Raw genomic sequence first — 16,323 nt, 5'->3', positions numbered from 1 at the left:
TAAAAGTATAAATTGTCATCTATATGTCCAGTCTGAGGCACAAACATTAAATTAAGCATGTATTAATCATGTATATCAAGGTTGTACTGTCATAATTAATGTAATCATTTTATCACCCAGCCATAGTTAAAAATAGTTAAAAAATAAAAAAATATAAAAAAAGTGCATTATTTACAACCTTTTCTCTTTCAGAGGTCAAAGATTGCAGTCTTTGAGAAGATGTGGTCTTACATGAAGTCAGCAGATCCCTCAGTGTTTGTGAAAACCACAGATGAAGGAGTTATGCGGGTGAGGAAATCCAAAGGGAAGTATGCATACTTGCTGGAGTCCACCATGAACGAGTATATCGAGCAGCGCAAACCCTGCGACACTATGAAGGTTGGAGGGAACCTGGACTCCAAAGGCTACGGTATTGCTACCCCCAAAGGTTCCCCTCTAAGGTAAAGGCAGCATTCCACTGTTTACTGTGACTGCATGGATTCAACTGTCATGAAATAACATCAGATGGTGGTTCAGTTGTGGTAGAGGCTGCATACAGTGTTGAGGCGTTATCCTTACCGTGCCTAATAAAAGTTAAATAACAGAAACGATGAATAGATGGGATATCATTTAAATAAGTATGCAAATCAGGTCCAGACAAATATAGCCAAATTTACCAATTTTATTTATCACTAATAAGTGTAACTGTAAGCTACTAATTAGGAACTTACAGCTACAGAAAATGCTTGAGTTAACTATACCAGTGCAGCTGGAACTTGCTGATTTTCAAAGGGGCATGTCAGTATTAAAAAAACTTTGATATACTTTGATCAAGATTTTGTATGAGATCATTTAAGTATGATCTATCCTTATCTAAAAGAATAAATTAAAGATGATGCATATAATCCATTAAACATGTCTCTTATAACCATTTAGTGTGGACATGTCATGGTCAGGAGCAGCTTTACAGAAAATAGTAAATAAAGCAGATTTTAAAAAAGGTAAGAAAAATGACTAACAAAGAAATTTAGAAACATTGCAAATAATGGAAGAACAATTCAAACATTTTCATCATTGAGAAATGCTGGAGTGCATAATTGATGCATAAGAAGTTAAAATGCACACCTATAAATACATATTTGGTTATTGCAATAAGTATATTACAAAAAGGTATATTTTTAAATATTCAAGATTTTAAAAAATATTTTAACGCTTTTTTTAAATTTATTTGATTAAAATTTTCAGTCAGGTTTAAGTGATCTTGCAATATTGTCAAAAACATAGAACTTTCAGTTCTTATATATGTAAAAAGGCCTAAATAAATGCTTGTGATTCCAAGCCCCGCACAGCCTCACAACAGCTCGATCGCTTGATGAAAGAGAAGGATGTGCGCTTGAGATATGTACTGTTCGTCTAACCTAAAAAATGTAATGCTTATAACATAATCGTGCCTCTCACGATCTGTTCTCTTGCTAATTTACTCACGTCTCCATGATTTCTAGGGTATTTTATCTAATTCGCAGTCGTCATGGAGCTGCATAAGCAGAACTCAAAACACTGGATATGCATTGGCTGCATTTAAGAAACCACCACTTGCACGAGTCACGCCAATAAACTGTATAAACAGAGGCCGCACTACACCTGTATGTATTTTAGCTGATGTGTTGGGACCGCTCCTCACACATCATTTACCTCATCACTTGTTGTAACTGCTGATGAGCGCACGTGCGTCTTTCTCTGCTTGTGAACCTGTAAACAAACACCTGCGATCGGTTCATGAAGTCGGCCAGATTGGCAAGTACCGATTGAGTCATAAAATGTGATTATCACCCGATACCGATCTCCAGCTAAGAGGTTTGCCAATGACAATGCACTGGAACAACTAACCAATCACAACACATTTCATTTTTATGAAGGCAGGCTTCCGTCAAAAACTAACTAATCAAGCTGTAAATTGTCCGTAAAATAAAGCATTCACCAAGCATGCGAATACGTCCTAGAACACTGCAAGCAAAGTCATGACTTTAGCTGCTTTTCCACTATCATTCCGAACCATCTCAAGAACAGATAGGTATGGTTCTATTTGTGTTTCCACGCAAGCCTGGAATGGTGCGTCATGATTCAATTCACAATTCAGCTAAGTAAATATCAGAAATACTTAGTCTCAAAAACAAAAGTATCCAATTTTTGCTGTTTACATTGCACTTTGCTTTACCAAGGCAAGAACTAGTGCATTTGTATTGCATTCCAGAGTGCTCCATTTGTGGAAAATGAAACCAAATCCACTCTGACTGGTCCACACAATGGAACGTTTAGGCAAATGGAACCATTTGGCTTGATAGTGGACAAGCGGCTTTTGTAAAAGAGCATACTAGGACGCCTTTAAATAATTAGTTTAAGCCAAAGGTGAGGGTAAAACTTTATGCAAAGCAACCTCTACTACAAAAGGACACGTTGTTTGGTTGTAATCGTTTGTATGTGTGGAGCTGTTCAACATCTTTTTTGTACCTCCTGTTTATTGAAGGAGTTTTCAGCACACTCCAGCAGAAGTGCTTGCATAAGAAATGACAGGGAAGTGACGTGACCTCTTCAGAAGCTCTTAAGGAAACACGTGCATTTGCCATCCTTTCATTAAAACAGCAGCGCCCATTGAGACGGCGCAAACATTATTCACGACAGCCTCTTTGAAGCTATAGGTTTACCAGATGCTAATTTCACTTGCTCTCCTCCTTCATTACAAATTATGAAAGCTCGCTCCTCACCGAGTGACTTGCGCATGAAAGAAATTGAGCAATCAGTTGTTATTCTTATGCAAGCCACTTCTGCAGATGAATGTCGACATTAACACGCTTCTTTTATATGTTCGCTGCTATATAAGGTGAACGGTTGTTATTTCAATTGTGCGCCGCCATCATTAACGTCACATTTATTGCGCTTGAACATACCCATCTGACTAATACACCATGGCCCACATGATATTACATTCATTGCAGTGCAAAGGGCCTCACAAGGGCAATTTGGAGCTGTAGAAATAACCTCAATAACTCCATCTCTCTCTAATAAGATAAGCTCCTTGGGGAAACGACCTCAAAGCAATTGTACAGTCATTTTTTGGGTCACCTTATAGCAAGTTAAGAGGGGGGGAGAGCGTGGATGGAGTGAGAGAGAGAGAGCGATCGGATACAAGATGTAAATGACTGACTTCCATCTTGCCACCTAGGGCAGGACTCAAATTAAATTCAATACTAGCTAGCCATTACCGTGACAGCAAGAGCGAAAGAGGCTTGGAAATGAATTCGCAAATGTGTTTTTCTATCTGCTGTGTCTCTGTCTGATTTTGAGAGAGAGCAACTCCCTCACAGACACTTCTTTACATGTACTGGTAGATGCAATGCATGGGCATCTGCGGTATGATTACAACATGTGGAGGTCAAGGGGAGAGTTTTCTGTCAAAATCAGAAGATGCTGAGAGCATTTCAATTGAGTTATGACTTGCTAAACTAACCATGTGGAGCGGCTGTCAAAATGTACCATAATGTTTATATGCAACTTTGGCTTTTATGGCTGTATTTATATTGTCTGTCAAATTATAATCATCCAGCACAGATCAGATCATGTTAGGTGCAGAAAGATGAGTTTATTTAACTTCAAAACTTTAAGTTTATTTAACTTTTATGAATGTATTTAACTTGAAAAGTGATTGATTTTGGCGTTTCTGACATTTTTGGGTAAAATGTTAATTTGTGTTTCATAAAATATGACAGCATGATTCAAATTCTAACATGAGAATTTTACTAAGTTTTTTTTTATAGTAAATGACAAAAAGCATGAAGTATGCATATGTTTGCATTTTTGAAGTTAGACTTATTAAACCCCCTGTTTATTTTTTCCCTCCAATTACTGTTTAACAAAGGGAAGATATTTTTCAACACATTTCTAAACATAATAGTTTTAATAACTAATTTCTAATAACTTATTTATTTTAATTTTTGCCATGATGACAGCACATAATATTAACTATATATTTTTCAAGACACTTCTATTCAGCTTGAAATCACATTTAAAAGCTTATTTAGGTTAATTAGGTTAACCAGACAGGTTAGGGTAATTAGGCAAGTTATTGTATAATGATGTTTTTTTTTTTTTGAATACATTGGTTTAATCATTAAAGCATTTCTGTATGAGTTAAATGCATGTAAATGAATTATTTTACCACAAAATAAAGTTTTCTGTCATCATTTAATTACACTCATGTTGTTCAAAACCCCTAAAACTTTCATTAATCTTATTAGTACATAAACAAGACAAAACTTGATCTATTTCTGCCCCATTAGTATTGGTTAAGTTTCAAGCTACAAAATGTTCAGAAAAAAATAAGATTAATCCATTTGACTCCACTTGTTTAACCATATGAAGCAAAGATGAGCATGCTAAAAACTAGTTTTATTGACTACACATTATCATATTCATAGATGGATGCGATCTTGCATCCTGGAAATGTTTGTGTGTCTTCTTAAAAACTAAACCAAGACTCAAATGATAACCAATCTCCTGTGACGAGTTTAATTTTTTCCAGACCAATATAAATGATGTGAGATCTGTGCAGTAGCATTTGCAGTCTAAATGTAGCTTAAATAACACTGATCAGACCCTTTTTATACTGATCTACTAGGCTTTCCTTGCTTTAATGAACACTTAGATGTTAATTGAGCTTTTTAACTTGTGTTACCTTCTATTTCACTTCATGTTTTATAGGTTATTTGACTGACTGATGAACTAATCAGTTGTTTTGGTGCACTTTGACAGATGTTCCACATTTGCTTTGTCTTATCTCAGACTGACATCTGCAATCGGTTTGTTTCGCAGTCTTGATGATTGATGTGTGCGCCCTTTTATCTCTATTCATCTGTGCCCATTCTCAGAGTTCCGTCAATAAAATCATCTCACCCAAAAGCACTGCCACCTCCTGAAACAAATGCTCATCAGGCCGAATGTAGCTGTTTGTTCCTCATTCCTGAGACACTCTCTGACTTCTTTCTGTCTGCTTCTTCTGGGATAAGAAAGAAATCCTGGGTTTTTATCAAGCCAGAGAATTATTCCTTGCACATGCAGAGCTGCAGACGACATTTTCTTGCAACAGTGATCGGACAGCCGATTACATAGGGTGCGAGGAGATGTACGTCTGTGCCTTTGAACTGTATGGGGTGTTCAAGACCTGAGGATGAAGGAGAAGATGAAAAGAGTGAGATGCTCTAGATGTGGTTTTTGATATCAGTCTTGGGGGACGATGAGATTAAAATTAAAAAAGAAAATCTAATTTTGTCATCTTCTGTCATGTTGGTCAGATTCCATTTAATCCAGTGGTGCCTAAACTTTTTCGTATGAAGGGCCAAAAACCAAACATCATTGATAGCCATGGGCCAAAGATAAATATATCAAACTATATTACATTAAAGTTGCCATGGGTATTTCCGTTCATAATATTAAAACGGAAATAGAAAACATTACTTCGATCTGTATTACCTAATGCAGCACAGTATAACGTTTTTATTATAACTTATTGCAATAAAAACAATCATTTATAACACAATGGACTTCAAAGCTGGCCTTGATTTGATCACCAAAGTCTGTGCATTGTCCTCTATGCATCCTAAGTACATTTTAAACTAAATCTGATTATTTTACACCATTTATATTGAAACATTTAATTTGAGAAAGCTTTTTTAGCTTAACAATAAAACAAACAAATAAAAGGTTACATTCAATTTCAAACAACAATCTCTGAACCATTCTCAGATGGGATGGAGGGCCAATTCAAAGGTTACCATGGGCCAACTTTGGCCCGGGGGCTCTAGTTTGGGCATCCTTGATTTAATTTACTACCATTTCCTCCTTCTTTAAAAAATTTAGGACAGCTTTAGTAGAAAGAGAACTTTAGTAGAATGTTCATGTTGCTCATTTCCAAACATTGAAGATATCTTCCCATAAAAACTTCTTATATAACATTTCTGAAAATTTCTGTTCCAGAATTGATGAGGGGTACAAACTTGAGGGTGAAAAAAATATGAAAATGACATTCATTTAAATTTAAACCAAGTAGACTAAATAACATTCCCAAGGATGTTTTCAGTAAATCATGGTCAAATTGTTTATTATTTAGTCTTTATTTTTTGTTCAAAAAGAAAAGCATTGAATTATAATTATAACACGTTATAATTTACTGAAAATATTTAGCGATTTGCTCTTTGCAAAGAGATCTCTTTGAAACAAAAGAGATCCCTTTGTTCACTGGAACTGAATCATTGAACTATGATGATTATAATGGAACTTGCAAAAACAGTATGCTAACTGTGCTAACCCCAGAGAGTGTCAAATTTGAAACTTCTGGAGACTTGGAATACAGTACACTTATGCACAATGTACTTATGCACTTACACTCTCAACAGCAAAGTTTATGTATGTAGTGTCGTCCCAAATAGAATGCTAGCGTTTTTTTTACTAAACAGAAATTCAGACGGTTTTCCAGATGACATTTGCCAGTTGCCAAATTACTGAAATAAATGACCAAACTACCAACTAATACCTGCCATGAATATAACCGCATTAACCATCGAGAGGTGGTATAGTCAATCTCGTAGGAGAACTTTGCTTTCATAAAATCCAATATCAGTGCCCTATAGCTTCGCCCCTTCTGCTACGTAAGCAAAGCAGCTGCCGTTGAATGCGTGAAGTGTTCAACATTCCACACTTCTGTTTAACGGTTGAATAAGTGCATCATCCTGGTATTTAAAGTGCACTAACTATTTTTTTAAATTTTCAGTGTGAACGGACTATTTACACTTATTACACAAAATGGTGTAGAATAGTGCTTACATGTCCAATCTGAGATGCAACGAAGATCTGTAATAAACAAAACTTGAGAGTACTGTAACATTATTTTCTAAAGCATAAACTATTATAATGAAACATTCTTAAAAATTCTATTTTTAATATTAATATGTGTAATCCACATTACTAAAACATCAAAATAATGTAAAGTGATTGATTTATTTTCCTCAGAAAAGCCTATTATAAAAACTTCATGCGGGATTTAGTGGCGAATTTAATTTCCTGGTTAAGATGCCATGACTGAAGCACTCTTGTGCATGATAAAGTGTAGCATGAACATTCCTCTAAACATTCCCTTTGGTGTTTGATGGAATAAAGAAGACAAGACAAAAAAGATTTAGCCCAAGGCATAGAAAAAGCAGATTTTTTAATTCTGGCTGGACTGCAGTCTCTAGGCTGTTGCTTTAAATTCACAGTCACAATTCCCCAACAGGAAAGATCCAAGAGCAGACGGTAAACACTCAGGACATCTAAGGACATCTTTTTTTCTCTCTTCTTCCTCTATCTAAAAATGTCTTGTTCTTGGCTTTATAAAACCCGCCTTTCACAAAGGCCACTAACAAAAGCATCATTCTCCATTAAAACACATGTTAACATCCTTTTTTATATAGACTCAGGCCAAAACCTATGCTAACGCCATACATTTCAACCTACATAGAGCAGTGGCTGTTGTGTTCTAACCAGTCTGTGCTCCCATCACACTGTCTCTGAAATGGTTTATCTGGGCTGACACTGACCAAAATATTATGTCGTTATCATTTCAAGAAACCCAGTAAACCTGGCAGTGTTAAAACTGAATGAACAAGGCCTGTTGGACAAATTGAAAAACAAATGGTGGTACGACAAGGGAGAGTGTGGCAGCGGAGGAGGTGATTCCAAGGTCAGCCCCAATGTGACAAACCCAGCGGGTAAAACCACCACTACCATGGGTGGGTAACCGGCAACTCGTGCCAACCAAACACTCTTGACCAACATAGTAGTCTGGTCCAAATTGATAACTACTACCAAATTATATTTGATTAAAAGTTTTAACTGAATTATTGTGATAATGTTCATAGTATTTGACGCAGAGTGTTTGCGGTCTGCTGGTTACCCGAAGTGATATAATAATACACATCTTGCAGCAGGGAGCAAGGAATTATCGCTAGATGGAGTATTAACCAATATCACTTTCACAACATGTTTCTGATATGTGTGAAGTCAATTAAAAAACAAGAACAAACAAACAAACACAGAAGAGTTGAGTTGATATTGATGGGTAATGTGTTTAATGTGTGCTCAATAACATAAAATAACATAGATAATGTTATTTATGTTATTTTCCTGGTTGAAGAATCCCAGTTAACCTAGCGGTGTTGAAACTCAGTGAGCAAGCCGTCTTAGACAAACTGAAAAACAAATGGTGGTACGATAAGGGGGAGTGTGGAAGCAAGGACTCCGGAAGAAAGGTCAGTTCACACATTTGGTCCTGCTCTGTTCCCCCTCAGTTTAGCCTTCCCCGGTTTAGCACCCTATTCAGAAGGTTCAGTGAGGAGTCTGGACATGGGGCGGCTCTTACTCTCTCTCCATGGCTGCATTCTTTCATTCGGGCTGGCAGGGGACACTTTTAAAGGTGTTTAGATTGTTTACAGTGTACTGGAAATAAGAATAATACACATGGTCTGGGGTTTGTGTAGAGTAGAATACTTATATATGTTACTATGGCAAGTATTTTGGTATGCTATAACTATAGCCTTTTCCTATTGAAAGTGAGTGTGTCAGTTTACTATTTATTTCATTTCATTTGATAAAAATTTTTTTTGGTTTGACAGTCATACTCCAAAAAAAGTTTACTACCTTTACTGACTAGAATTTGTCACCTTGAAATTATAAGGTTCTATCTGCATTCTGAATGATTTTGAGATATTGAGCTTTAAAGTTTTTGCATTCCATATAGCAAGCAGTATGTGTGTAACATTTGTTTTTGAAATAAAAGTCTTATTATGTAAACAACTTATAAAAAACATCCCATAATGTAAATAAGTTGTCATTTAATAAGAATGTCAATAACTAAATTTTTACAAAAATGTCAGATTAAATTCTTATAATTCTATAATTCTTGTTTTCCGTTCCTTTGCTTAGTCAAATTACAGAATTGTGATCTGTTATGTCTTGCATGTTTTAGTGTTATAACCATCAAGATTGACTGATTGATTGATCGGTCAGTTGGTTGGTCGGTCTGTCTGTCTGGCGGTCGGTTAGTTGATTGGTTGGTTGGTCAGTTAGTTGGTTGGTTGGTCTGTCAGGTAGTTTCTTGGTTGGTTGATCTGTTGGTTGGTTGATCTGTTGGTTGGTTGATCTATTGGTTAGTCGGTTGGTTGGTTGGTCAGTTAGTCGGTCGGTTGATTGGCTTATTAGTTTATTGGTTGGTTGGTTGGTTGGTTGGTCAGTTGATTGGTCGGTTGATTGGTCGGTTGGTTGATTGATTGGTTAGTTGGTTGGTTGGTTGTTTTGTCTGTCAGTTGGTTGGTCAATTGTTTGGTCGATTGTTTGGTCGGTCGGTCGGTTGATGGGTTGGTTAATTGGTTAGTTGGTTGGTTTTTTGCTTGGTTGGTCTGTCGATTGGTTGGTTAGTTTGTCGGTTGGTTGGTTGGTTGGCTGGTTGGTTGGTTCATTGGTCCGTCGATTGGTCAGTCGGTTGGTTGGTCAGTTGGTTGGTTGTTCAGTTTGGTTGGTCGATTGGTTGATCGGTTGGTTGGTTGGTTGGTTGGTTGGTTGGTTGGTTGGTTGGTTGGTTGGTTGGTTCATTGGTCCGTCGATTGGTCAGTCGGTTGGTTGGTTGGTTGGTTGGTTGGTTGGTCAGTTGGTTGGTTGTTCAGTTTGGTTGGTCGATTGGTTGATCGGTTGGTTGGTTGGTTGGTTGGTTGGTTGGTTGGTTGGTTGGTTGGTTCATTGGTCCGTCGATTGGTCAGTCGGTTGGTTGGTTGGTTGGTTGGTTGGTTGGTTGGTTGGTTGGTTGGTTGGTTGGTTGGTTGGTTGGTTGGTTGGTTGGTTGGTTGGTTGGTTGGTTGGTTGGTTGGTTGGTTGGTTGGTTGGTTGGTTGGTTAGTTGGTTGGTTGGTTGGTTGGTCAGTTGGTTGGTTGTTCAGTTTGGTTGGTCGATTGGTTGATCGGTTGGTTGGTTGGTTGGTTGGTTGGTTGGTTGGTTGATTGGTTGATTGATTGAGGAAAAATTTTACTTGTTAAATATTGTAAGCTTTAATCATATTTTAATATTGTATTATAGTATTTTAAATAAGAACAACTTTTAGTGGTGGGAGGTCAGCTTTTTAGTGTTATAGTTACAAAGTAATTATTTATAAATGCATCTTTAAACACTAACTTTATTGGATACTGACAGTTTCCCCTTCATTTGCCCTTTTATTTTGAAAAAGAACAAAAAGGGTTTAAGGAAGGAAGGAAGGAAGGAAGGAAGCAAGCAGGAAAGAAAGAAAGAAAGAAAGAAAGAAAGAAAGAAAGAAAGAAAGAAAGAAAGAAAGAAAGAAAGAAAGAAAGAAAGAAAGAAAGAAAGAAAGAAAGAAAGAAAGAAAGAAAGAAAGAAAGAAAGAAAGAAAGAAAGAAATCATTTTATATGATTAATTCAAGTGTAAATAATAGTACGTCTAGCTCCAGGAGTTGTGAAGGCCATTATTATATCCTGGATGAGTCACTGTGTTTGAAATAGCCTGTTGGTCTGAATGGAGCTGTGGAGAGAGACTCTGATCATCTATAAGAGCCCAGCCTCTCTTGTGGTCCTCAGCCTCTGTGTTCTCCCTCCTGTCTGCCCTTGGAGTGTGCATGTTTGGATGCAAACCCAGTGGACAGCTGTCTGACCGCCACACACCCCCACCACACCAAACCAAACCCACCTGCATGGTGCGCACACTGCATCACCTTATACCACTTATATACCCCTTTTCCACCAAGGCTGTTTGTGTGATGGTTCAGAGCCTATAGTTTCAGATTAGATTTATTTTTCAAAGCATCTGTTATCAACCAAGAAAAATTATTGCAAGTTGCATCAAAACAATGCTGGTTTAAAAGAAAGAACTTGATCATGACCAGCAGATTGGACAAGAACTTTTGATGTCAAACCGCAGCTAAACAAAATAAATTATTCTCACATATTAATCTCCACTAATACTAACTACATAAAAATCCACTAAAATGTTGTAATTGTAATCACGTCAATACAAATGATAATGAGCTGCACAAACATGTAGTATTCGCTGTGTTTGGATGCTTCTAGAGGTTCACAAAACCCAGGAACATTAACAGCAATATAACATTCACCGTTAGCTTCAACATTATCAATGATGGGAAAAGATGAGAGATATTCAGTGACATAAGCAGGGGTGTACATAACTGGGATCCAGGTGAACATTTAAATAGAATGGACCAGATATGACAGCCTGATCTCACGAGAAAAGTAAGTATTTTGCAGTTTGTCCGTTTAGTGGCTAATTCGTACAATTTCGTACGAGTTCAGTCGTGTGATAATGTACGATTTTAAAAAGGAGGCGTGGCACTTAACCCCACCCTTAAACCCAACCGTCATTGGGTAATGAGTAAATCATACTAAATTGTATGAATTTGATCGTACAAATTCATACTAATTAGGCACTAAATCAAAAAGTTACGAATTACAGAGAGATTGCATTGAATATGATAGAGAAGTGCTTTTTTTGGGCCAGCCCTGTTGGCAAACCTTGTTAGCCAATTTACAGTAAAATCAGGAAATTTCCCTATATATCATAAATAAGACATTTAATACAAACATGTTCAAATTTAGCTGTGTAAAACCATGCACTTATTTTTGTTGTTTGTAAATAGCACTGAATTAATTTTTGTTACCTCAGATTAAATTAATTTGAAAGGAATTCAAATAGCATGGAAAATAGTATGTTTAGTGTCAGGGCCACCGAAGTATATTTATTGACACTTTTTTTTTTTTACTATTATTATCATCCTTCTAAACTATTTTGTATTTGCCAAATATAACCAAACATCCGCGACCAATTATGTAATGGAAAATCATCTCTTGTTTATCCGTTTCATTCTGTGTGCGCATGAACTGTCAGCATTCCTGCACCACAGACCCACACAGACATGCCTTTTTGGCTCTTAAAAAATTTGTCCGGCCAGGTTTCTCAAAATCCTAAAAAAAAAATTTTCTTTTCTCAATTTTCTTTCTCAAATTTCTAAAGCTGTCTTTCATTAATCGTATGCGTTTTTGCGATATCTTTTTACTTAAAGGTGCAGTAGGTGATTGTCTTCAGAAGCATTTTTGTTGTGCTGGTTAAAAGTCTCCTCACATTTCAATAGTAATGATTAAAGCAAATGATTTAAATGTATTTATATTTATTTTTATATTTTTGGGTAAGGCATAAAGCTAAAAAATGTTCATCCAATTAAATAGAGTCGGACCGACATCTCTCATAATTCCGATAAGTAGGCCAAACTGTCTTTCAGCAAATGCAAATTTGAACAACTGCGCAGCCTTTTACACGCAGCTCCGCCAACCGCCATTTGTGCTGCACATTCACAAGAGAGCGCGCGCGATCGGTTAAAACCTGCTGAATTAAAACTTTTTAAAAACCTGAATCAGTGATTCAGAGATTTATGCTAAGCTGTTTGCATTGTGGAAGATCACCTACAGCACCTTTAAGCCTACTTTCGCTTGGCTTCGCAGCTGACTGCGCATACACAGTCGCGAGAGCAAGAGAAACGTTCAATAATTTATTCTTGAATCTAAACGACTATGAAAAACTTTACTATATACTTGGAGAGGATGAAATGACTGGTCTAAACTGGCTGCAAATTTTTTGCACTTGCCTTATTTAAATAAGCTACACGTTTTAATCTTGTAATTAGGATAATTTTTAGAGACTTTGTCTGTTTTTATTACCTTCTGTCATTTATTTCTCATTTGCTGTATATTTTATTCACTTGATAATGACTTTGTACTATATTACACAGGCTATGTTATATACATATCTAAAACGCTTTGGCATTTAAGTTTGCTTTGATTTTGAAAGTGTTACGAATTAAATTAAAAATCCTTAATCAAAAAGAGATGTAACCAAAAACGTAACAAAATAACAGGGATTAAAAATATAATCCCTGGTGCCCCCGCGCTCTCTCTCCCCAAAATATACCAAAAACACAACCACTAAGAATTAACAAGAAAGTATGATTTATTTACAGAAATAAGGAGCAAAAATAACATCAGGAGGGGTTCAACCAAAATAAATGACAATAAACCAAGCTAACTAAATTAGATTAAACTTCCCTGGAAAACAAATAAAATAAAATACAGAAAACTTACCTCCCTACTAACAAACACAGGAGAAAACGAAAATAACAAATAAGGCACCAAACCTCCCTACATGCTCCAAGCCCGACAGGGAGACAGTAAACCGGGTTTCAATCGCCGGTTAAAAATTAACACAACGGCATCTCAATATACAAGCAAACACTCATGGGATCACGTTTTCCACTGAGTACAAGCGGGGAAATCGAGAGAGAGCGGGGAGCCATCGAACCCATGTTCTCTGCAGGTTTTTATAGCCGCCGCCAATCATGGTCCGTCCCAACGTAATCCGCTGCAGCTGCGAATACTTAGAGTGAGAAAGAGAGAGAGAGCGAGAGAAAGAGAAAGAAGGAGCGCGAAAGCGCAAGAGAGAAACCACACACAAGCCTACACTACACTACTCGTAAGAAGTTTTTACCTGTCAGTGGATGCACATGGCTCCTGAATAGCGTAAAAGTAAGAGAAATAGTGGATTTCTTCTTTTATTTTTACAGTCTTTTTTACTCTAACCCGTTAAAAATAAACAATGTATAACATTGTCATAATAAATTAAATTATTGTTAAAAATTAAATCATGTTTTATTTGTTGCATATTAACTATTTATGTGATGTGGGTAAATGGTGTGTTTCAATGGAAAAGTAAACCAGTGCTTAGAAGGCTCACCAGTAGAGTTAACTCTAAACCAGCAATAGCACTAGCTCTGAACCTAGCACCTGGTTCATGCTGAAGGAAAAGGAGTATAGATAAGTGGTTCCACACCAGTTCAGCTCCTAGCACTGTTATTGTAACAATTCAACAGCTATTCAATCTCTTTAGATTCACAACCTGTGCTGCATGGGTGCCAACCACGAAAATATAACTTACAGCTGTGATACGGGATGCTTGTGTGTATAGTAAATTAGCAGAGATGCTAAAAAGCAGGTTTAATTAGTGCTAAATGAGTCGAAGGTGAACACAGACAGCCTGTGTTAGTGCATGAATGCATGTTTCTTAATTAAATCAGTATTATATGACAGTTTGTGCCACACTTTAATATTTGTTTTGGTGTTATTTTTAGTTTCATTGATTAGTTTATGAATAATTTAAAGTTGTTTTGTATTAAAATTCTGATTTTATGGTTAGATTACAGATTATATTTAGATTACAGTGTGTTTTGGGGTTTTTTTTTTGTGTGTCTGTCTATCTGTTTGTCTGTCTTGGTGTGTGTGTGTGTGTGTGTGTGTGTGTGTGTGTGTGTGTGTGTGTGTGTGTGTGTGTGTGTGTGTGTGTGTGTGTGTGTGTGTGTGTGTGTGTGTGTGTGTGTATGTGTGTGTGTGTGTGTGTGTGTGTGTGTGAGAGAGAGAGCGATAAGGTGTTTTTTCATTATTTCCATTTAACATGTATTCTAAATTGGTTATATTTAAGATTTTATTAATTGTGATATGATTTATATCAGTTAACTGTATATTTTAATAAATAAATATTATTTCTTTATGATTATTTAAATGCGAGATAAGTTTAGCAGTTAGTGAATTTTCTTATAATGCTAATTTTCATCTACAGACAATATATTCATAATATATAAAGGGCATCTTTCAGCAGCAAACAATTGAAGCAAATGATCCTAGCAATATATTTGTCACATTAGGCCTCATATTAACTTACTCAGTGTGTGTTTAGATGTCTGATTGAGTGCATAAATGTAATTAACAGTAAGGCATGTATTGTCTGTGTCCTTCTGCATTTGTCAACCTTGTAAATCCTCTTCTAAAACAGTGTTCCCTCTCCTGCAGGACAAGACGAGTGCTCTTAGCCTCAGTAATGTGGCTGGGGTTTTCTACATCCTGATCGGCGGTCTGGGTCTGGCCATGCTGGTGGCTCTGGTGGAGTTCTGCTATAAATCCAGGACAGAGTCTCGCAGAATGAAGGTGTCCGCTCAGGCCTTTCACTGCACCGCCTTAGACAGCAGCTACACTGAGCTGCAGAGTTACGGCCTGTACTCGCCAGACACTGTTAAGATTTAAAGCTCTCTGGGGTAGGAAACTTCTAGTGTGTAAAAAACTAGGCCACATGCTGCCCACACAGAGCCTAACCTGCGCCCATCATCTAACCGTCGCAAGATTCAAAGCTTCTGCTGCCCACTTCCAGATCCATCCTTTTCTCCTCTGCTCTTCTCTTATTCTGTCTCTCTTACCTTTAGTGTGAAAGTGCAAGGCTGTCAAAACATTTGATAAACTCTAAAGCAGTGGTCACCAAACTTGTTCCTGAAGGGCCGGTGTCCTGCAGATTTTAGCTCCAACCCTAATCAAACACACCTGAACAAGCTAATCAAGCCCTTACTTGGTATACTTGAAACATCCAGGCAGGTGTGTTGAGGCAAGTTGGAGCAAAACCCTGTAGGGACACCGGCCCTCCAGGACCAGGATTGGTGACCCCTGCTCTAAAGGGTCATTCACACCAAGGATAACAGTATTATAACAATACTGACCTATAATTGCCTTGCTAAAAAACAACAACTTTGCTGTTCGTTTTAAATCTTTCCCCACTAGCTTCCTTTTTTTAAGTTACACCAGCCACCGCCAGCATTTTTGATGGTTTTCATATTTTCTGCTATAGGAATAGCAGATCAATAGATCAAAATTAAGAACCAAGCCACTTCTTTTAAACAAAAATCATTTTATTTAATCTTTATGTGTTCATGTTTTATCACAAATTGAATGCAGTTACATTTAATGAAAAATGCAACATTTTTGACCAAAGGAAAAAAAAATGCATTTTTCTTCTTTAAATTAATACATTTTTAAGATATATATTATATAATAAACACACACACATAAAAACACGCATACATACATATACAGATATAAACATGTCCACTTTACACAAAGGTTTCTTTAGTTCATTTTAGTTTCAGTATTTACTAACATGAACTAATTATGAACAATAGATAATTTATTAATCATAGTTCAGCATTAATCCAAATTCATGCAAGTTAACATTAGTAAATGCATACTGAGTTGACATAAACTAACAATAAGCAACTGTATTTTTATTAAGGATGGAGTACTGTATGTAAGTTTGACACACGGTGGTTGAACTAAATATTGCATTCCTGGATCAAAACAAACGCAAGCACAGGTTGCCAC

General features: G+C 36.7%; 1 protein-coding gene across 14 annotated transcripts in view; it reads left to right on the top strand.

The window, feature by feature from the left end:
• Positions 1–16,323, top strand: part of gria1a (glutamate receptor, ionotropic, AMPA 1a) — a 382,253-nt gene that overhangs the window by 354,405 nt on the left and 11,525 nt on the right. For 5 of the 14 annotated variants that reach the window (XM_087280929.1, XM_087280930.1, XM_087280931.1 and 2 more), the window contains 3 exon segments: positions 193–440; positions 7,633–7,747; positions 14,971–15,105. In XM_087280929.1, coding sequence (XP_087137055.1) covers positions 193–440; positions 7,633–7,747; positions 14,971–15,105 — 498 coding nt within the window. 14 annotated transcript variants of the gene reach the window in all.

Source organism: Danio rerio, chromosome 14, assembly GCF_052040795.2.
Source record: "Danio rerio strain M-AB ecotype USA chromosome 14, GRCz13ab, whole genome shotgun sequence".
Classification (NCBI taxonomy): domain Eukaryota; kingdom Metazoa; phylum Chordata; class Actinopteri; order Cypriniformes; family Danionidae; genus Danio; species Danio rerio.
The sequence above is the reverse complement of the archived record's forward strand: the minus strand, read 5'-3'. Positions and strand labels throughout refer to the sequence as shown.